The 23,661-nt window shown below is 33.6% G+C and overlaps 1 protein-coding gene across 1 annotated transcript in view; it reads right to left on the reverse strand.

The window, feature by feature from the left end:
• LOC120352153 overlaps window positions 1–21,840 on the reverse strand; it is a 41,835-nt gene extending 19,995 nt beyond the window's left edge. Inside the window, exons 1-2 of the mRNA XM_039431819.1 lie at window positions 21,753–21,840; window positions 9,165–9,314 (exon numbers count right to left, since the gene is read on the reverse strand). Coding sequence (XP_039287753.1) covers window positions 9,165–9,314; window positions 21,753–21,840 — 238 coding nt within the window. The remainder of the gene's footprint in view (window positions 1–9,164; window positions 9,315–21,752) is intronic.
• Between the last annotated feature and the right edge of the window lie 1,821 nt (window positions 21,841–23,661).

The following is a 23,661-nucleotide window of genomic DNA, read 5'->3' on the forward strand; positions in this document are numbered from 1 at the left end:
CTGGTGTGGCGCACTCACACAACTTTCCTTGCCGTTATGAAAATTGATCACCTGACGCTAGTGTTCCCGCGCATCACAAGTCTACTATTCAAAGATTTGAGCCAGCTGGTGACAGGCAATAACACTGGAGACACACATGAGGTCTGCTATCTCTTCATAGTGAATGATTTAATAGAATCAACAATAATTTGCAATTGAATATCACATTTTCTCGAATTTAAAGCTTATTTTCAATTTTAGGTGAAAATGTTACTGAACATTAATTGTAGATATTTTCATGCTCAATCTATTCCACTTGATTTTTTTTGTTTCAATTGTATCTGAAGCCTGATAATCGGGAATCTATCTGCATTGATGGGGCGGAGCTCCTGAAATTTTTACAGATATGGGACTTGTGGCAGTTGATAGAGCTTATCGATGACTATTTTAGGTATGAATTTGATCAAAATCGTTGGAGCCGTTTCCGAGAAAATCACGAAAAACCCAGTTTTTGACAACATTTTCGCCATTTTAGCCGCCATCTTGATCGAAATTGTTCGTGTCGGATCCTTATAGTGGAAGGACCTTAAGTTCCAAATTTCAAGTCATTCCGTTAATTGGGAGATGAGATATCGTGTACACAGAAGCACATACCTCATACACACACACACACACACACCACACACACACACACACACACACACACCACACACACACACACCACACACACACACACACACACACACACACCACACACACACACACACATACAGACCAATACCCAAAAACCAGTTTTTTGGACTCAGGGGACCTTGAAACGTATAGAAATTTAGAAATTGGGGTACCTTAATTTTTTTCGGAAAGCAATACTCTCCTCACCTATGGTAATAGGGCAAGGAAAGTAAAAATGATTAAATTTGTCACATAAGTTTGACGTAACGTTGGTAGATCCATCTCTTCAAATATTAGTCTGCTGGGATAGAGTCTGGGTCTCCAAGAGCAGCTCTAATAATATTCTTTTGTATTATAAAAAGTTTTTTAAACTGTCTTACCCTGTTCCCCATACATAATGGAAAACTGAATGAGCATAAGCGTAGTAAATATTTGATGTACGTGAATTACTACAATATGAATAAGAAATTGTAAATGATAATCTCTTGTAGAAGATGTATATAAATTTTAATTATTTTTTCTCATTTACTAATCTATCAATATCAATAACCAACATCAAGAATACTCTAATATTCAATCTTGGTTTAAAAAAATTCATTATCAATCTTATAGGAGGCTTTATTACAGTACCTACAACGTGTACTATATTATAATATTATTCTTTGATTTGGGAGAAATTCTACACTGTGTGTTAAATTATTGAGAAACTATAGTTTCTTGTAAAATATTACTGTTAACTCTGTGATGATTATTTTGAGCGACTAATTGAATAGTTGCTTCCAATCAATATAATAAATTTTAAAATCTTCAATGTTGAAGGGAAAACATTACTTCATTTCGTAGAATGAATATTTCCATAGAAATTTGTGAAATAAAAACGGTCAATTGTAATCAAAACGGTGTTGAATACTATCATTTTCAAAGAATACTAACAATTTTACTAGAAATTTGTAATAGGGTCAAATAAATCGAATTTAGTTAACCTGGCAAAAAATAATATTCTCATGAAAATAATTATTCTCCATAATAAAGTCATGTTCTCTCATTAGTAATGTCTCCACATTATTTGCTATTGTTTGTGAATAATAATCATTGGATGAATGTGGGGGGAGAAGCATTTAAGAGTCGTAAACAGCTTCATTAAACAAAAAACATTCCTAAAATGTGTAATTATTGAATGAATAAATGATAATTTGTAATGAATTATTTCAAAGAAACTCATTTAAAAATACATTTTTCAGCTATAGCCAAGCAGTCTTCTGTTCAAACTTAAATTATTTGGACTTCTGTTATCCAAAATTTAATTATATCATATTATAATTTATTAAGGATCTCTTATCTATTTTTTGGTAGAGAGTTAGTGGGGAGGATATTTTTAATATTCTTTCCGAAGAATGGACATTGATATGTCCAAAGCTCCGCCAATTTATGTAGATGCATAACAATATGTAGTTTGTAACAGCTGTGCGTGGTTGAAAGTTGTGTGTATATTTTTGGCTTCAAAATTTTCTGAAATAACTTAATTTATTCAAAGTGCGGTGATATTAAGTGCAAAATTTGACTATATCAACTATAAAATTTAAACTTGGTATTTAATCATTCTGAATTCAAAATTTCTAGCTAATATATTCTTGGACAGAACTTTGAACTTTAATTTTCCTCAATAAGAACATAACCTATTTTTTCGGACATTATTTATCAAAATTTGGGAACAGAATAGTTTTGGGCTATGCCTGTTGTTCTATCCCAATCATATTCATATGATTTGTAATTATATCAACGAATATGATTATTATCTATAGTTATTATATTACAAATTGCTTTTTCATATCATATACAGTTCAATAATTATTTTCTTAGTCTATATTATGTAAATTCATCTATAATTTTGCTGTATTGTAAGCTATTGTATATAAGTGTATAAGCCAGTATATATTGTAATCTACATAAATAAAGTACTCAATCAATCAATCTAATAACACATTTTCCAGTTGTAGACCATGAAGTCCTCTATTAAAATTTATATTATTTGAACTTATATTATACAAAGTTCTATTTTATTATCAAGAGCTGAAATTTTGTGAATTCAACAAATACAAGGCTCAACCTATTTCGGACTATGTGTAACCGTATCTAAATTTGGGAGAGGAATAGCACAAGGTTACCTTATTTTTTCTCTCCTTATCATTTTTTATAATGTACGGTAGCTAACTTGTATGAAACAATTATATCCTCAGAATCTTGGAATCCTTCAATATAATCTATCAAGGATCTTGGATTAAGGATCTTTCAATTAATCAATATTGAAATTAAAATCACTGTTAACTACAGAATCAATATCCATCACTTCCTCATCATCCACTTCATCTTAACTGGAGTTCTTATCAAATATTGAACCAGCTTCTCTTACAGATAAGTAGCCTACTCAAGTGAGACGTTCTAAAGCTATCAGAACCCAGAACGTACACATTCTTTGCACAAGCATTACCCAAGTACAATAAATTATACAGCAGATAAGTCCCTCTCATTTGTAACAATGAATGGAATCCGGCTACCAGAAATTGAGGGATGATTCAGGATATGCAGCCAGTCAGGACCACGTTATAAGGGCAGTGTTTGATTTGCAATGGTATTGCTATCCTTGTCTATCATTCAACAAAACGGATAGCGCTATTTCTTTCTCGCTTTGCTCTCTGTTGCCGGATCGTCTTTTAACAATGTAGAATTAATAATTCAATTCATAAAATATTCCATCTCAGTTATGAAAGTTCATTATGAAATTATTGGAAAATATATTTTCTTGCTTAATAAATATAATTGATAATTTTAAGGCTGTGCAAAGACTAAGAATAACTTTCTACTCGTGATATTTTTCAAAGTTTTTCGATTTGTAAATCATCAAGTTATCAAAATTGAAAGTTTTCTCAGGAAAATTTTTTTCTTATCATTACTTTTCGAGATATGAGCGCCTAAAGATTAAATTTTTGGGACAGAACATTTCAAATTCGGTAAGAGATGAATCCATGAGATTTTGCGGATAGATTCTTCATGTTATTCATTGATCTAGTAAAACAAAAATTTTCTGAAAATATCAATTTTTAAGAAAGTTATCCAATTTACTAAAAATAACTTTTAGTTGAGTTATTTTTCGTAAATTGAATAACTTTTTCAAAAACTGATATTTTCAGAAAATGTTTGTTTTACTAGATCAACAATACCATAAAGAATCCATCCTCTGAATCTCATGGATTTATATCCTACCAAATTTGAAATGTTCTGTCCCAAAAATTTAAACTTCAGGCGCTCATATCTCAAAAATTAATGATCAGAAAAAATGCTTTCCTGAGAAAACTTTTCCATTTTGATAGCTTGATGGTATACAAATCGAAAAACTTTGAAAAATATCACGAGTAGTAAGTTTATTTTTAGCCTTTGTACAGCCTTAAACGAGAATGACCAGTTGATATTACATCAATAAACCTGTATCAGCTACCGTCTATAGAAGGCATTGACAAGACAGAGGAACGGCAACGTTGTTCTCCTATCCTTCTCCACTGCCACTATAACGTGGACCTCACTATATAGAGAAGGATGGCTTCATCTGCTTTGTGGAATGATGGACAAGGATAGCAATACCAACGATGATCAAATACTGCCATTATAACGTGGACCTCACTATATAGAGAAGGATAGCTTCATCTGCTTTGTGGAATGATGGACAAGGATAGAAAAACCATTGATGATCAAATACTGCCATTATAACGTGGACCTCACTATATAGAGAAGGATAGCTTCAACTGCTTTGTGGAATGATAGACAAGGATAGCAACACCAATGATGATCAAATACTGCTATTATAACGTGGACCTCACTATATAGAGAAGGATAGCTTCATCTGCTTTGTGGAATGATGGACAAGGATAGCAACACCAATGATGATCAAATACTGCCATTATAACGTGGACCTCACTATATAGAGAAGGATAGCTCCATCTGCTTTGTGGAATGATGGACAAGGATAGCAACACCAACGATGATCAAATACTGCCATTATAACGTGGACCTCACTATATAGAGAAGGATAGCTTCATCTGCTTTGTGGAATGATGGACAAGGATAGCATTACCAATGATGATCAAATACTGCCATTATTACGTGGACCTCACTATAGAACATGAACAACCACAACATGATACAGTATCAACACAATATGATACACATGATACAGTATCAAATCTAGATTAGATTGAATTCTAATGATCACAAACCAGCCATCAAAATTCGGCGGATAATTTAGATTATGAAGTGTTTTACAAACAAGTTTCAGTGGAAGCTTTTAAGAGCTTTTAGCGGTTGACTCTACCTGTTTGAGGCATCCCTCAGTTTGAACATAGTGAAGATTTGTTGGAGTTATTAATGAAGACTATGAGATGCTCTCAATGAGAGTCAGCCGACGAGAAGACTATTGATTTGATTCATTATTTCTCTCTGAATTCGAATTGATGATGGATGTAGGTTTCATTCATAGACTTAGTGCCGGTTGCACAACAGCCGGTTAAATTTTAACCGTGATTAGTTCCACGAGAACCAATCAGAGAAGCCGTCTTATCAAGAAGGCCTTCTCTGATTGGTTCTCGTGAAATTAATCACGGTTAAAATTTAACCGGCTGTTGTGCAACCGGCACTTAGATTCAAATAAAACGTTCCAGTGATTCATAGATGGAAATAAATAGAAATCGCATTTGCTCAGTCGCTAATAAATCAAGCAATAATATTGATTTAAAGCATTTGATTAGGATTTTCGTTTAATAATAACTGACCAAGGGAAGTGAGGTCTAAGATTCAAGTCGACGGTTTGGCATTTCTCTTAATGTTTGAATGTTTGAATGTTTGAATGTTTGAATGTTTGAATGTTTGAATGTTTGAATGTTTGCATGTTTGAATAATTGAATGCTTGAATGTTTGAATGTTTGAATGTTTGAGTGTTTGAATGCTTAAATGTTTATATATTGCGCATTCACGGCGAAACGCGGTAATAGATTTTCATGAAATTTGATAGGTATGTTCCTTTTTTAATTGCGCGTCGACGTATATACTAGGATTTTGGAAATTTTTCATTTCCAGGATAATATAAAAGGAAAAAGGAGCCTCCTCATACGCCAATATTGGAGTAAAAATCAGACTATAGAATTATTCATCATAAATCAGCTGACAAATGATTACACAGATGTGTGGAGAAGCCAGTCTATTGCTGTATTCCCATAAGGTCTATAGTTTCAATCAGGTACTTGTGGATGAGAATACTGGAGGAGGTCCACTGTTCACAGAACTACTAGTTATCTAGTAATTCACCTTTGATATCATAGCAATCAATTCCATCAAAACAACTAGATACATATTTTTTATTGTCATTGAGAAAGTATTATTCATATTGCAATTCAATTATTAGGCTATGACCGACTCCTGGTAGAAAACTTCAAAGGTTATGCCAGTCACCAACCTAATAAAAATCTGGTGTGGCGCACTCACACAACTTTCCTTGCCGTTATGAAAATTGATCACCTGACGCTAGTGTTCCCGCGCATCTCAAGTCTACTATTCAGTGATTTGAGCCAGCTGGTAACAGGGTAATAACGCTGGAGACACACATGAGGTCTGCTATCTCTACATAGTGAATGATTTAATAGAATCAACAATAATTTGCAATTGAATAATCACATTTTCTCGAATTTAAAGCCTATTTTCAATTTTAGGTGAAAATGTTACTGAGCATTAATTGTAGAGATTTTCATGCTCAATCTACTCCACTTGTTTTTTTTTTTGTTTCAATTGTATCTGAAGCCTGATAATTGGGATTCTATCTGCATTGATGGGGCGGAGCTCCTGAAATTTTTACAGATATGGGACTTGTGGCAGTTGATAGAGCTTATCGACGACTATTTTAGGTATGAATTTGATCAAAATCGTTGGAGCCGTTTTCGAGAAAATCACGAAAAACCCTGTTTTTGACAACATTTTCGCCATTTTAGCCGCCATCTTGAATTGCATTTGATCGAAATTGTTTGTGTCGGATCCTTATAGTGAAAGGACCTTAAGTTCCAAATTTCAAGTCATTACGTTTATTGGGAGATGAGATATCGTGTACACAGACGCACATACACTCATACACACACACACACACACACACACACACACACACACACACACACACACACACACACACACACACACAAACACATACAGACCAATACCCAAAAACCAGTTTTTTGGACTCAGGTGACCTTCAAACGTATAGAAATTTAGAAATTGGGGTACCTTAATTTTTTTCGGAAAGCAATACTTCCCTTACCTTTGGTAATAGGGCAAGGAAAGTAATAATATCAAATATAATTTAATTTGTGTTATAAATTCTAATATTGTATTGTTTACTATAATTTTGTCAATAAAGATGGTTTTACTACTACTCTTGTCATTGATGGGATATAGTACACCCCGTTATAGTAAATGTTTTTCTGCAGTACATTGAATTTGTTGTATTTGACGTTGCTTATGACTTGTTTGTTTCTTGGCAATCAGGCAATCAAATTTCACTAATTTATGCTATTGGGAGTGTCAAATAATAGTGTAATGATAATCCTCAATCCATTCAGTTTGATTGTATTACATTATAATTTTTATCAGTTAGCGATAATATGAAGAGGTGGAATCCAAAAGGGCTTAAGTAATTTTTTTCACATTTTTGTTGAATCTGATCCTAGAGCATCATTTCTAACATTGGAAAACAATTCATGCCATAACAGTCAAGTATATTATACACATTGAGTAATTTTTCCCAAAAGTGCTTTAGTCATGCCCTGTTCTTTCCAAACAGGCTTACGTCAGCTGCCAAGCGTTTTGCTCATGCGCGACTTCCAGCAGTCAGCACCTATTTGCGCATGCGCGACTTCCAGCAGTCAGCACCTATTTGCGCATGCGCGACTTCCAGCAGTCAGCACCTATTTGCGCATGCGCGACTTCCAGCAGTCAGCACCTATTTGCTGTGATTTCGAGGTTATGCTGACTGATTGACTTTGATAGTGAATCGTGTCAGTGAAATGAAGAAGAATGTGATTAATTTTTATAAATAAAAATTAATATTTCGTCATGTACTTAGATAGTTATTAAAACCTTTGTTGGCATCTTAAAGACAAGCTCTGACTATCAATACTCTTATAAATAATAATAGTTTGAAGTTGTGTCCCATATGAATTTTCCAGAAGTGCTTAATAAGTCACTGACTTGAAGTCGTTTTGGAAAATAACCAAATATTAATTAACACCTTAAAAAAATTATTTTGTGATTGAATCTCACTTTTAATTGTCTTGAAAGAAGGATTTAAAACTGCAAATTACATGACTGATTTTATTCCAAAGTAGCATTCAATTATATTATCAAAAATAGAAAAAATTAGTTCCTGAGAAATTCACTTTTTTGACTTAAAACCTTTTGGAATCCACCTCTTTAATTGGAAAGACTTGAGAAGTTGTCAAAAATCCACTCTATTTGAATAAAAAATATTAATATTCTACAGGAGCATGCTTTCGTGTGTGCTGGTGATGTGTGAGCATGCTCCTGTAGAATATTAATCATTTTTATTAAAATAAAGTGGATTTTTGACAATTTCTCGAGTCTCTAGAGAAAAGTTCCACAACATCAATATTCACTCTACAAACTTAATCAGTTAGGAATAGAGGTATAATTGATACTATTAATACAATAATTATTGTTCAATCTATTATTTTTTAGTAATTAATATTAATTTTTTAGTATTAATATTCTACAGGAGCATGCTTTCGTGTGTGCTGGTGATGTGTGAGCATGCTCCTGTAGAATATTAACCATTTTTATTAAAATAAAGTGGATTTTTTGACAATTTCTCGAGTCTCTAGAGAAAAGTTCCACAACATCAATATTTACTCTACAAACTTAATAAGTTAGGAATAGAGGTATTGATACTATTAATACAATAATTATTGTTCAATTTATTATTTTTTAGTAAGGAATGTTGTTTATTCGAATTGATTTTAAAGCTGGGTTTAAACCGAAGTTATTAACAAAATGTTATTTAGTTATTTATTTACATTGTGTACAAATACTTGACATGAGGAAAGGCACAACAGGCTCATGCCCAAAACTGTCCCATTTCCAATTTATACTATACTGTCCAAATCAAAATGTTGGTTATGTGACTTTCACTTTCAAAAATACAATTTACACTCTTCAATACTCAGATAAACGAGTAAATTTTGATGTTAATAACTAGATTCTATTAGATTGAACGGAACAAACACAAACACATATGTTCATCATGTGTATGATAAGTTATGTTCAATCTAATAGAATCTATAAGGATTCTGTTATTAACATTTTGTTATTAACTTTGGTGTAGACGCAGCTTTATTCATCGCATTTGTGTTTTATAGTTGAAATGTTTTTACTTTGTAGGAATAAAATTTGTATTTGAATTTACTTACTTTCTTCTCTGACACCCTGAGGCTGTGGACATCTGACGCTCTCATATTCGGTTCTGCCAAAACTTGCTGAATAGACAGCAATCCTTGAATTTGGGTTGCATTTCAGTTGCAAAACGTCATTTTCACACGCCACCTTACTTCGAAACTCATCTGGAACAGACAAAAAATACACGAAAATTAGTAAATAACAGACAAAGACAAAAAATACACAAAAATTAGTAAATACAGACAAAGACAAAAAATACACAAAAATTAGTAAATAACAGGCAAAAAATACACGAAAATTAGTAAATAACAGACAAAAAATACACGGAAATTAGTAAATAACAGACAAAAAATACACGAAAATTAGTAAATAACAGACAAAAAATACACGAAAATTAGTAGATAAATGAATAAATGAGATTCAATTCAGTGAATAAAGTTCCAAGAGAAAATGAATGACGTGAACCGAACACTGATATCTCAATCTGTATCAATTTGTTGATGTAGAAGTTGTAAATTATGTTGAATATTAATCAACCGAAATCTTGTATCAGCGTATGAAAAACTGTCAGGCCCGGTTGCACAAGAGCCGGTTAAATTTTAACCGTTATTAATTCCACGAGAACCAATCAGAGAAGCCGTCTTCACAACAGCCGGTTGAATTTTAACCGTGATTAACGTTACGAGAACCAAATGGAGAAGGCGTTTTTGAAAAGATTGATCAGTTCTCGTGGAATTAATCACGGTTAAAATTTAACCGGCTGTTGTACAACCGGCACTCAGTGTGATAGCTCCCAAGTAGCCTCAGCTAAAGCTATTTATTTATTTATTCAATCATTCAGAATTATTATACAACTTACAGAAAAGTACCACAGGCTAATGTACGCCCAAAACGGTTCCAGTTCTAATTTATACAACAGCCAAATGATGTTATGAATGAATGAATGAATGGGAAAACTGTAGCAATTGTATGCAATGAATTCTTCAGCTGATTAAATGATAAAAACAACAAAATTTTTGCACTTTCAATGTTACTTTTATATCCTGAAAAAGGACGAAAGAGTGAGTCAATTTTGTTGTCCAACGAACTTGACCTGTTAAAAGGTTCGGAGAATAAGTTTTCAACATTTGAATCTGATTGATCAATTGTTTCTCAAGTTATTGTAGAACAGTTTAATATTTTTTGTGATTGTGAAGGAAGATTTTTGTTTGGATTTTAAAATTAAATAATCTGATAAATTCAAAATTAATATAGTAAATACATTTTTTGAACTCAAAAAATTAAGTTATCATTCACATAACCTCTAGCCTGTGTATTCAAAATTAAGGTTTAAAGCAGTTTTGGGCGAATGCCTGTTGTTTTAGCCTGCATTGTATTTATTGTCTATGAATAAATGAAATGAAATGAAACATACAAACAGATGGTCAACGACTTTGGCCATCAGTAAGCCAAAAGTGAGAACTCGCTAATGCTCGTTCAAATATTTACTCTCAACTATAGAGATGTTTTGAACGAGTTTTGAACGGGTGTCAAAGAATTTGCTAGTTGGAAAATCTTTGTATAAGGTTTATTGAGTTTTTCAAAATTCAATTTTGAAAGTTATTTGTGTAAATGTTTGTTTTTTGACTTGAAAGTGCTAGGCAATTGAATTTGAAAATAAAATAGATTAGAATAATGAAAATAAAATGTGATATTACTGTAAGCTGATGACGTTGTTATGACATTTTTATGTTTTTGACAATAAATTATTTAATTATTATTTAACGAAAATCCCAAATAAATGCTGCAAATCACCCCGAAGACCTCTGCTACTGCAGACATTGACAACAGGGCTAACAGCTAGATGGAAATTCTACTGTTGTCAATGTCTGCAGTAGCAGAGGTCTTCGGGGTGATTTGCAGCATTTATTTGGGATTTTCGTTAAATAATAATTATATATTAATTAGCATTTGAATAAATGCATTCTCTATTTAATTCCACCAATAAATTATTTATTTATTATTTTATCATTGAAATAGTTATTTGTGCAAGTAGTGCGCAAAGTGACAGTTTGCTGCACCTAAAGAAACGTTTACGCCCGAGCCGTAGGCGAGGGCGGAATTGTTTCTTGAGTGCAGCAGAGGAACTTTGCGCACGTATTTCACATTAAGTTTTTCCTACAGTTACCATTGAATATGATAAGTGGGTAATTATGGGTAAAATTGCCTGAAATGCATCAAATGTTTTTCTGTATAATTTTATTATTGATAAAAACCTTAATTTATTGTCAAATTGAATAAAAATGTTGTCGTTGGTTATAATATATAATGAATAATAATAATTAGCGCGTTGTGCTTGGTTGCACCTCTGCTCACTATAGCAGCCACAGCAGTCACTGTTACCAACTTCATTTTGATTTTGCTGCACTGTTGATCCATATAACCTACTAAGTATTTTGCGTTGCCATGTTGCAAATCTGGAGTGCAGAAAAATTTTTCCCGCACTAGAGCGGAAAAGTGATTCTTTGCGTTCTGTAATCAGTGCAGCAATGGCCACTTTTCAACGTAACTGTAGGAAAAATATATTTTGATGAATAAAACATAGGTGATTATTTTAAACGAGAATGACCAATTAATATTACATCAATAAACCTGCATCAGCTACCGTCTATAGAAGGCATTGACAAAAGAGAGGAACGGCAACGATGTTATCCTATCTTTCTCCACTGCCCTTATAACGAGAACCTCACTATAATTTTCCTACTTGTTCACAGTGTGATGGATATGCCCATAAAAAGTACACAGACAACTATTGAGACGGTGGAAAGACTATAATATTATTTCAGAATAGGAGAGAATAATAAGCCAGAGTCTTTCCCCACGGATATGCATTATCATGCTGTAATCAGCCATAACTCATACTTCTCTGACAATTTATGACTTTTGTTTAGTTTAATATTTCTTCTGTTGTCGACCGAGACTAACTCCGAAGGAAACGAATTTTCCTTGTCATTAAAAAGGGTGCTCTTTTCCACTTTGGAACGGGTTTTCTTTTCTCCTTCTTCTTCTTCTTGGGTTTTCTTTTCTCCTCAGAATATTTTTCTTTCCATCCACTTCTTCCACTTGTTTCTACTCCTCCTCTTCTTCTTATTTTTGTTCAATTTCTTGTTCTTGTTCTAGTTCTCTTATTGACTTCCTTTTTCTTCTTCTTCTTCTTCTCCGTCTGTCTCTTGTGGTTGTTCGTGTTCTAGTTCTTCTTCTTCTTCTTCATCTTCCTCTCTTCTTATTCTCCTCCTCCTTCTCCTTCTCCTAGGTGGAGAGTTAGTGGGAAGAATACTTCGAATATTCTTTCCGAAGAATGGACATTGATATGTCTAAAGCTCCGCCAATTTATGTAGATGCATAACAATATAATTATCCATAGTTATTATATTACAAATTACTTTTTCATATCATATACAGTTCAATAATTATTTTCTTAGTCTATATTATGTAAACTCATCTATGATTTTGCTGTATTGTAAGCTATTGTATATAAGTGTATAAGCCAGTATATATTGTAATCTACATAAATATAGTACTCAATCAATCAATCAATCAATCGATCCTACTACTACTCCATCCTCTTTCTACTCTTCGTTCTCTTCATACTTCCTCACCTTATCCTTCTCCTTTTATATCTCTTTTCCAGTTCTTCTTTTTCTCCTCCCTCTCCCTCTTCTTATTCCCCTTCTGCTTTGTTTTCATATTCTCTTTCTTCTTCATCTTCTCCTCCCTCTCTCCCTTCTTACTCTTCTTCTGCTTTGTTTTCATATTCTCCTTCTTCCTCATCTTCTCCTCCCTCTCTTTCTTCTCCTTCTCCTGCCTTCCGTTCTTTATTTTCTTCTGTTTTTATTCTTCTTCTTCTTCATCAACATTTTTCTCCTCCTCTTCTATCTGTCATCCTTCCACATTCTCCTCGTACTTCTCTATCTCTTCTTATTTCAGTCGATCACATTCTTCTCCTTTCTGTTCATTCTCTTTTGTTTCCACATCTACTTCCCTTGTCATCTTCTTCTTCTTCATCTTCTTCTTTTTCTTCATCTTCGTCTTCTTCTTCAACTTCTTCTCCTCCTTCTTATACCCCTTCTTCCCTTCTCCCTCTTCTCCTTCTTCTTCTTCTTCTTCTTCTTCTTCTTCTTCTTCTTCTTCTTCTCCTTCTACTTCTTCTCCTCCTTCTTATACCTCTTCTTCCCTTCTCCCTCTTCTCCTTCTTCTTCTTCTTCCTCTTCTTCTCTTCTTCTTCTTCTTCTTCTTCTTCTTCTTCTTCTTCTTCTTCTTCTTCTTTTTCTTCTTCTTCTTATTCTTCTTGTTGTTGTTGTTGTTGTTGTTGTTCTTCTTCTTCTTCTTCTTCTTCTTATTCTTCTCTTCTTCTTCTTCTTCTTCTTCTTCTTCTTCTTCTTCTTCTTCTTCTTCATCTCCTCCTCCTCCTCCTCCTACTCCTCCTTCTACCCCTCCTCCTCCACCTCCTTCTCCTCCTTCTTCTTCTTTTTTATTTTCTTCTTCTTCTCCTTCTACCTCTTCTTTTTTTCACCCCAAGTCTACCTCGTCCTCTTCTAACGCTTCTTTCGATCCTTCATCGTCTCTATAGTCTAGTTGTATTTCTTCCGTGACTACCTTCTCTGGTCCAAAAAAAGAAGGAAAAGTAGGGAAAGATAATTTTCCCTGTGTGGATGCATTCTCCCAGTAATAACGACAGTGCATGTTTTCCCTGGAAAGGGATGACTGGATGAGTAAATGGTGATTGAGGGAAAAACTGAACGGCTGCACGAATATGAATGCTAAGCGGCAAAATGGAGGGGAATGAAAAGTCTGCAATTTTCATCGCCCGCTTTTCCACTGTCAAAAGTATCTTGTTATTGTAATTTGAAATAGAGAATATTGTAATTACTACAATTGAAGGTTTCAAGTATCTTTCTACTTCAAAGTAGTGAATCATCTGTACTTCAAAAAAAGTTTTTATTAGAAAAGTTACTGAATCCCAATTTTTCTTCTTATTCATACGCTGTATAGTTATTTATCAGCTCTATCAAATGGCATGAGTCTCCTTCCTGGAAAACTATCAGGAAATCAAAATCATCCTCAAGAAATGAACTTTTCCTACAGTTACGTTGAAAAGTGGCCATTGCTGCACTGATTACAGAACGCAAAGAATCACTTTTCCGCTCTAGTGCGGGAAAAATTTTTCTGCACTCCAGATTTGCAACATGGCAACGCAAAATACTTAGTAGGTTATATGGAGCACCAGTGCAGCAAAATCAAAATGAAGTTGGTAACAGTGACTGCTGTGGCTGCTATAGTGAGCAGAGGTGCAACCAAGCACAACGCGCTAATTATTACATTATATATTATAACCAAGGACAACGAGGGCTTTAGGATTTTAGGATTAAGTTTTTTATCAATAATAAAATTACACAGAAAATATTTGATGCATTTCATGCAATTTTACCCATAATTACCCACTTTTCATATTCAATGGTAACTGTAGGAAAAACTTAATGTGAAATACGTGCGCAAAGTTCCTCTGCTGCACTCAAGAAATCATTCCGTCCTCGCCTACGGCTCGGGCGTAAACGTTTCTTTCGGTGCAGCAAACTGTCACTTTGCGCACTAGTTGCACAAATAACTATTTCCTACAGGTACCTTGAAAAGTAGCCATTCCTGCACTGATTACAGAACGCAAAGAATCACTTTTCCGCTCTAGTGCGCAAAGTATTACTTTGCGTACTCTTAATAGGATTGACTTGGTTGAAAATTGATCTGAAATTGATTTGGAAAAAATATGTTCACAGATAATTTGATCAGAAATAGAATACAAATTTAGAATCAATATAGATGTGAGTAAGGAAGAATATTGATACAGTAAAAATGTAAATGAAAATTTAGATTCAATATAGCGAGGTCCACGTTATAATGGCAGTGTTTCATTAGTAATGGTATTGCTATCCTTGTCTATCATACAACACAAAGCAGATAGCGCTATCTCTTTCTCGCTTCGCTCTGTTGGCAGATAGTCTTTTAACAATGTAGAATTAATAATTGATTAACAAAATATTTCATCTTGATTATTGGAATCAATTATGGAATTATTGAAAAATATAATTTCTTGCTTAATAAAATATAATTGATTATTTTAAACTAGAATGAACAGTTGATATTACATCAATAAACCTGTATCAGCTACCGTCTATAGAAGGCATTGACAAGACATAGAGGGGATCAGCATCGTTTTTCTCCCATCTTTCTTCACTGCCATTTTAACGTGGACCTCGCTATAGATGTGAGTATAGAATATTATTGATACAGTAAAAATTTACATGAACAATCTGGTGTGGTACACTCACACAACTTTCCTTGCTCATTGTACGATTCCTCGAATAATGACGATTGGCGGCTACATATTTTACATATTTAAAACTATATGATCATACTATTGTATATAGCCTATTGTTTTCAGAGTTTACTCCTTTCTGTAAATAATGTAAAATTTGATGATTTTTTAAAAGTCGTCAAAAAAGCAGTTCTACAGGTCATATAGCTCGACTATGTGTTCTTTTGAATAAACTGCTCTACCTACCTACCTCATGCACGAGAAAGAGGTTACAATAGTTATTTGTGCAACTAGTGCGCAAAGTGACAGTTTGCTGCACCGAAATAAACGTTTACGCACGAGCCGTAGGCGAGGGCGGAATGGTTTCTTGAGTGCAGCAGAGGAACTTTGCGCATGTATTTCACATTAAATTTTTGCTACAGTTAGGTCTACCATTAAATATGAGAAGTAGTTGATTATGGGTAAAATGATGGCTGAAATCCATCAAACGTATAATTCTGTATAATTTGTTATTAATAACAACTTTAATTTATTTTAAACTTGATAATTTAAAGAAAAAACAGCTGTAAAGTAGCTGAAAGTGAGTGTCTAATTTTTGTCTCCAATTTTTTAATTTATTTCATTAATTTAATTGAATTTAGATTGATTATTGTTTTTCGGCTTTATATCAACATGTGAAATTCAAAATCAATTTTATATCTGTGTTATCTTCCTCGGATGGTGCGGAAACTTTGGCAGAAATCAAAATTTGAACTTAACCTAATTGTTTGGACTATTTTTAATATGTGAAATCCAGAAACTGAAGAAGTTTTGGGCAATTGCCTGTTTTTTCTTTCCTAATTATAGTATGTGTATCACCTGAATAAATAAATAAATAAATAAATAATAAATAATCCAATTGAAAATTAATAATCGATAATTCATTCAAATTAAAAATTAGATTAATCCATTAATTCGAAAATTTGAATAATTTTGAGTAAATCTTAGTTTCTAAAAAATTTTTCAACCAATCAATTTATGATGAAAAAAATTATTTGGAATAATGAATATTGATGATATTCAAAATGTATAATTTAATGAGTTCTCATTTTATTTAGTGAAAATCAGTAAAAATATAGATAGAACAAATTCGCATTGAAAATACACACCAACAATGTCAACAGCTGATTGGGATGGCTGTTATTGACAATTCAATATCACACGAAATAAAGATTAAATTTAATGACATTGATATATCTTCACAGATCATGAATTAGTTGTTATCCCTGATATATATTGTTCCTATTAGTTTCCTCAAACCTGTTCCAGCAATCATATTTTTTAATTAAATATGTGTAATGCTAGTTCGCCTCCAAGGTGCACATTGGGTAACGCTAAATAGACTAGAAAATAATGGCGGTCAGACAAACTTATGTTCTCCTGACCGAAAGCTACACTACATCTCAAAGAATTGAAAATATACAGTGTATATCTAGGCATTTGAGACTCATGAGGTTTATATGTATTATGTATCTGCCATATGCAGATGAATAAAAAAATTGTTCCTATTATAAAATACTGATTTCTCTGTTATTGACCGAACGAAGTGAGGTCTGAGATTCAAGTCGACTGTTTGGCATTTCTCTTTATATATGGTTTGGCATATCTCTTTCTCAGTTTATATGTGGCGCATTTATGGCGAAACGCGGTAATAGATTTTCATGAAATTTGACAGGTATGTTCCTTTTTTAATTGCGCGTCGACGTATATACAAGGTTTTTGGAAATTTTGCATTTCAAGGATAATATAAAAGGAAAAAGGAGTCTCCTGCATACGCCAATATTAGAGTAAAAATCAGACTATAGAATTATTCATCATAAATCAGCTGACAAGTGATTACACAGATGTGTGGAGGAGCCAGTCTATTACTGTATTTGTATAAGGTCTATAGTTTCAATCAAAGACATTGAAGAGGTATGCATCTTTAAGCGTTTACACCAAAGTTATTAACAAAATTGTTATAACTTAATATTTATAGATTCTATTAGATTGAACGGAAGTTGACAAACACATATGTCCATCATGTGTATGATAAGTTATGTTCAATCTAATATAATCTAAAAGGATTGAGTTATTAACATTTTATTAATAAATTTGGTCTAATCGGAGCTTCAAGATCTTTGGTTTCAATATTTTGTTTTGCAGTCATGATATTATTATGCATGCCCATCATTATCAATATTCTCACATTCGAAAAAACTAATTCGAAAGGTGAATAAAAATAAACAAATGAACTAAATAATGCAGGAGGAATTATAATATTTTAGATTCTAAAAAATTAATTTTCATCAGATAGAAAGATCATCACGGAACTGGATGAATTATATCATACGGAATACAAATTCAAACGTTAACATTTAAAACAGTTGACATCTGGTACTTTTGGATGAGAATACTGCGTGAGGTCTACTGTTCACAGAACTACTAGTGTAATATTTTGCCATGAACACGGAAAAGAATACTCCCAACTTTTAATGAGGTAAATGAGATCTCATTGCCGAAAATAATTATCCTATAGTATGTCAGAAGGTGGAGTTAACTTTCAGGTAGGCTTCTACCTACCTGGGTAGGTAGGTGAAGTGGATGAAGTAACATAATAAATGAAGTTAACTATGCTTACTTTAAACGTCATCTGTATTTCGTTAAAGTAAGCTTCAAGGCCTAAATAATCATTTGGAAAGGTTGAAAGCTGATAAACCTTTCAAAAAACTTCCTCAAATCTGTTTTCAAATGACTTTCTGTTCATTGCTTATACAAATGCGAATGGTAGCTATGCTTGCTTCAAACGTCATCTGTATTTCGTAAAAGTAAGCTCCAAGGCCTGAATAATTATTTAGAAAGGTTGAAAACTGATAAACCATTCAATAAACTTCCTCAAATCCGTTTTCAAATATGACTTCCTTTTCATGGCTTATACAAATGCAAATGGATTAAAAGATGGAATCATTAGGAATTAGAATGTTCTCCAAAAAGCATCATTGGATATCAAGAAAATGAATCTAGTGGAAACTTAGATCGATATTAAAAAATATTATTTAACATTTTATAAGGGTAAGAGAAATGGAGGTGAGAGAAAGACTGCAAGGTGAAGTAGGGAAACTGTAAGAGGGAAAAAAGGGAAGAGGGGAAAGAGGTGAAGGGGGAAAAAGTGGGAAGAGGGAAAAGATGAAAAGAGGTAGAAGATAGAAAGATGAGGAAGAGGGAAAGAGAGGGGAAGAAAGGTAGGTCTACAGAGTGGTAAGGAGTAAAAGCTTCGCCATAACTGAATTATAAGAGGCGACTTTCTCGATTCTCAGCTGAAATTTTATTTATAGTAATTGCACTCAGCACACCGGTAAAGTGGCCAAGATGAAGATGAATCTCTCCTGACATTTCTGCTCAGTGCTTTTGGCTTGAAACAAGATGAAGAAAACCGTTGCTTCTTATGAGAGTGTTCACACAGAAGCAACTTATATCAAAAATGATTATTGTTGTTTCTTATGGGAGTGTTCACACGGTGGCAACTTTGTTAGAAGAATAAATAGTGTTGTTCCTTATGAGAGTGTTTACACAGAGGCAACTTTGTTAGAAGGATAAATAGTGTTGTTCCTTATGGGAGTGTTTACACAGAGGCAACTTTGTTGGAAGAAAAAATAGTGTTGATTCTTATGGGAGTGTTCACATGGAGGCAACTTTGTTAGAAGAATGAATAGCATTGATTATTATGGAAGTGTTCACACAGAGAGAAGTTTGTTAGGAGAATGAATAGCATTGATCATTGTGGGTGTGTTCACAAGGAGGCAACTTTGTTGGAAAAATGAATAGCATTGATTATTATGGGTGTGTTCAAATGGAGGAAACTTTGCTAGAAGAATGAATAGCATTGATTTTCATTGAAGTGCTCACACAGAGAGAACTTTGTTGTAAGAAAGAATAGCATTGATTTTTATGGGTGTGTTCACATGGAGGAAACTTTGTTAGAAGAATGAATAGCATTGATTATTATGGGTGTGTTAACATGGACGCAACTTTGTTAGAAGAATGAATAGCATTGATTTTTATGGGTGTGTTCACATGGAGGAAACTTTGTTAGAAGAATGAATAGCATTGATTTTTATTGGAGTGTTCACACAGAGAGAACTTTGTTAGGAGAATGAATAGCATTGATTATTATGGGTGTGTTCACATGGGGGAAACTTTGTTAGAAGAATGAATAGCATTGATTTTTATTGGAGTGTTCACACAGAGAGAACTTTGTTAGGAGAATGAATAGCATTGATTATTATGGGTGTGTTCATATGGAGGAAACTTTGTTAGAAGAATGAATAGCATTGATTTTTATTGGAGTGTTCACACAGAGAGAACTTTGTTAGGAGAAGAATGCATTGATTATTTGGTGTTTCATATGGAGGAAACTTTGTTAGAAGAATGAATAGCATTGATTTTTATTGGAGTGTTCACACAGAGAGAACTTTGTTAGGAGGATGAATAGCATTGATTCTTATTCTTATAAAAGCGTTCACAAAGAGGCAATTTTGTTGAAAGAAAAAATAGTGTTGTTTCTCATGGGAGTGTTCACATGGGGGCAACTTTGCCAGAAGGCAACTTTGTTAGAAGAATGAATAGCATTGATCATTATGGGAGTGATCACATGGGGGTAACTTTGTTAGGAGAATAAATAGCATTGTTTCTTGTGGGAGTGTTCACAAAGATGCAACTTTGTTGAAAAAATAGTGTTGTTTCTTATGGGAGTGTTCACATGGGGTCAACTTTGCCAGAAGGCAACTTTGTTAGAAGAATGAATAGCATTGATCATTGTGGGAGTGTTCACATGGGGGTAACTTTGTTAGGAGAATAAATAGCATTGTTTCTTGTGGGAGTGTTCACAAAGATGCAACTTTGTTGAAAGAAAAAATAGTGTTGTTTCTTATGGAAGTGTTCACACGGAGGCAACTTTGTTGGAAGAATGAATAGCATTGATTATTATGGGAGTGTTCACATGAAGGAAACTTCGTTAGAAGTATGAATAGTGTTGTTTCTCCTCAATCCATAATGAAAACACTGGGTTGTTGTCAAAATATCACTAATTAATTATTAATTTTAAAAAATCACAAAAAGTATATATTTTTTTAAATTAACAAGTGATATTTTGACAACAACCCAGTGTTTTTTCTTATGGGAGTGTTCACACAGAGGAAACTTTGTTAGAAGAATGATTAGCATTGATTCTCATGAGAGTGTTCACACATAGGCAACCTTGTTGAAAGAATAGTGTTATAGGAGCGTTCATAATGGGCAACTTTCCTGAAAAATGATTATTGTTGCTTCTTATGGGAGAGTTCACACATAGGCAACTATTGCTCAAAAATGAATACGATTGATTCTTATGGGGAGTATTCACATGAAATGTTAATCTGAGACAATGTGCTGTTACATGAATAATAACATTGATTGCTATGAGAATATTCACAGATTTTAACTCAGTTAATATTTGATTAATAGACAATATGCCAGTTACACAACAGCCGGTTAAATTTTAACCGTGATTAATTTCACGAGAACCAATTAGAGAAACCGTCTTTTCAAGAACGCCTTCTCTGATTGGTTCTCATGAAATTAATCATGGTTAAAATTTAACCGGCTGTTGTGCAACCGGGTCTAAATATGTAGACACTCTCTTATGGGAAGAAGTGGTAGAAGAAGAATATAATTCCACCCATCAGAGCAGAAATATAACAGAGACAGAGCATAATTGGTGAGGTCCACGTTATAATGGCAGTGGAGGAAGAAAGATGAAAAGCGTTGCCGATTCTCTGCCTTGTCACTGCCTTCCAAAGAGAATAGCTGATACCGGTATATCTGTTATTAACTGTTTATTTTTTATTCGTCAAAAGAAAATATTTTTCATATTTGAGTAAAAATATTTTGTTGACTAATTATATTCCTTCATTGCTAAGAAACGATCTGACAACCTTGAGGAGCCAGAAAGGGATAACGCTATCTGCTTTGTCGAATGATAGACAAGGATAGCAATACCAATGTTACTCAGATAAACCATTATAACGTGGACCTCACTATATATTATCTATTCAACAGCCCAACTTATTCAGATATATTCAAGTGCTGCAAAACTCAAAGAAACCGGAATTTTCTGAACGCTTGCCGAATAAAAAATACAGTATTAGCGAATACATCAATCAAAATGTTATCGGTTCAACTTGACAGGGGACTGAACCCTCCGGGGGGCTCCTTTTGGGGTCCATCACCACCCCCTTAACCACTTTTTCAGGGTCCAACACCCCCACAAAGTCGCGGTAGCCCATTTTTGGACGAGGGGAATATCTATACAGCATTATTCTTTTCAGAAACCTTCCCTCTCCTCAACTGGGGTTTCAGAAAACCCCTCCTTAACTGAAGCATTATGATAATCTGAGTTTTGTGAGCGTTTATCGAGTTTTTGAAGAGTGGTGATGCGCCTAACTGGGTCACAATGAGTTATTGTTGGGTGCAAAGAAAGAGGTTTGGATAGTTTGACAACTTGCTTGGTGTGGGTTCGATTCCTGAAAAATTATTGGCATTCACACTGATAAATGAGCTTGTTTGTATAATATTACAATTAAATATATGATCAAAAATCTATTGATCATTGTAGATTATATATAATACTAGCCGTCAGGCGCGCTTCGCTCGCCATATCCGTCTAGGAAGGGGGCTCCGCCCCCTGGACCCCCGACTGGATCGTCCAAGAATGAATCAGCAGACTCGCTTCGCTCGCCTGCATTTTTCATTGACCTTTTTATCATATGTTAGGACGATCCATTCGGGGTCCAGACTAAACGTCTGGCTAAAACGGATAGGCGAGCGAAGCGAGCCTGACGGCTAGTAATATAATATTCCCAGGAATAGCTCTGATTGAAGTAGCAGTGCCCAATCAATTTTTCCGCGATAAATGCATTTCAATCTTCAACTTGGTGCCAACCTAACAAAGTCACTCAACTTAATGCCAACCTGACAAAATTATGAATTTAGTTACCAGTTAACAACTGCTTCGAAGAGGTACTCTCTCTAGATTATAGTTCTATATTAAATATGATGGACTTTTTCAATATTATAATTAAGAGAATAAGAAGAATATACATGCTAAAAAACGAACTTTAACCTTAAAAAACCACCCTTAGAGTTAAAATATTGCCAAAAGATTTCTTAGTGCGGCCTCTACCTGGCCACTGAAACATACCTACCAAATTTGAACGTTTTTGGTCCGTAGATTTTTAGTTCTGCGAGTGAGTGAGTGAGTGAGTGAGTCGTCAGTCAGTCGGTGAGTGAGTGCCATTTCGCTTTCATATATATATATATATATATATATATATATATATATATATAGATATAATATATATATATATATATATATATATAACAAATAAAAACACTGCACTTAAATGAGCTACTTTTATAAATCAATAAAACAATATTCAAACTTGAAGTTTTTCAAATAATAAAGGGTACTTCAAGTTTCAATATTGTTTTATTAATCTATAAAAAATAACTATAAACGTACAGGATAGGAAATTCACAAATGACGCATCATCACGTCTGAACTACTCGACTGATTAACTAGAAATCTTGCATATAGATTCTTAATTTACCGAGGATGGCTACAGGCCTATTTTAAATCCCTCAAGAATTCGGTAGAGCAAGTTTTCAGTTTGTTAAGCTTTTTTATCAGCCTCTTCCGAAGCACGGGTTACTCGCTAGTATATGATACGTGCTACAGGTTCAAAGCATGAAGGTAATTGGAGGTAATTTTTTGTTCATTGTAGGTGGTATTATTGATCAAGAAATTGAAAGCCATGGGAAGAAATTTTTGATTTGAATTTTTCTCTTTTCAACTCTGTAACTCCTTCTATAATTCACCTTAGAATATTATTATATAATGTATCTTATACAGAATTTAATTGTCTACAAAATTTGTCATAACATAAATTTGATTCCAATGCACTATTTTCTAGTAATAGCGGAAAAAACTATGTCAACTTGCGAATTTTTCAGGTCAGCCCTATATTTACAACTATAAAACTCCGTTAATATTGGAGTTTTAATACATTTAAGTACTCCATCCAATGCGAAATTTTATTCTCTTCAAA

Source organism: Nilaparvata lugens, chromosome 7 (genome assembly GCF_014356525.2).
Source record: "Nilaparvata lugens isolate BPH chromosome 7, ASM1435652v1, whole genome shotgun sequence".
NCBI lineage: Eukaryota > Metazoa > Arthropoda > Insecta > Hemiptera > Delphacidae > Nilaparvata > Nilaparvata lugens.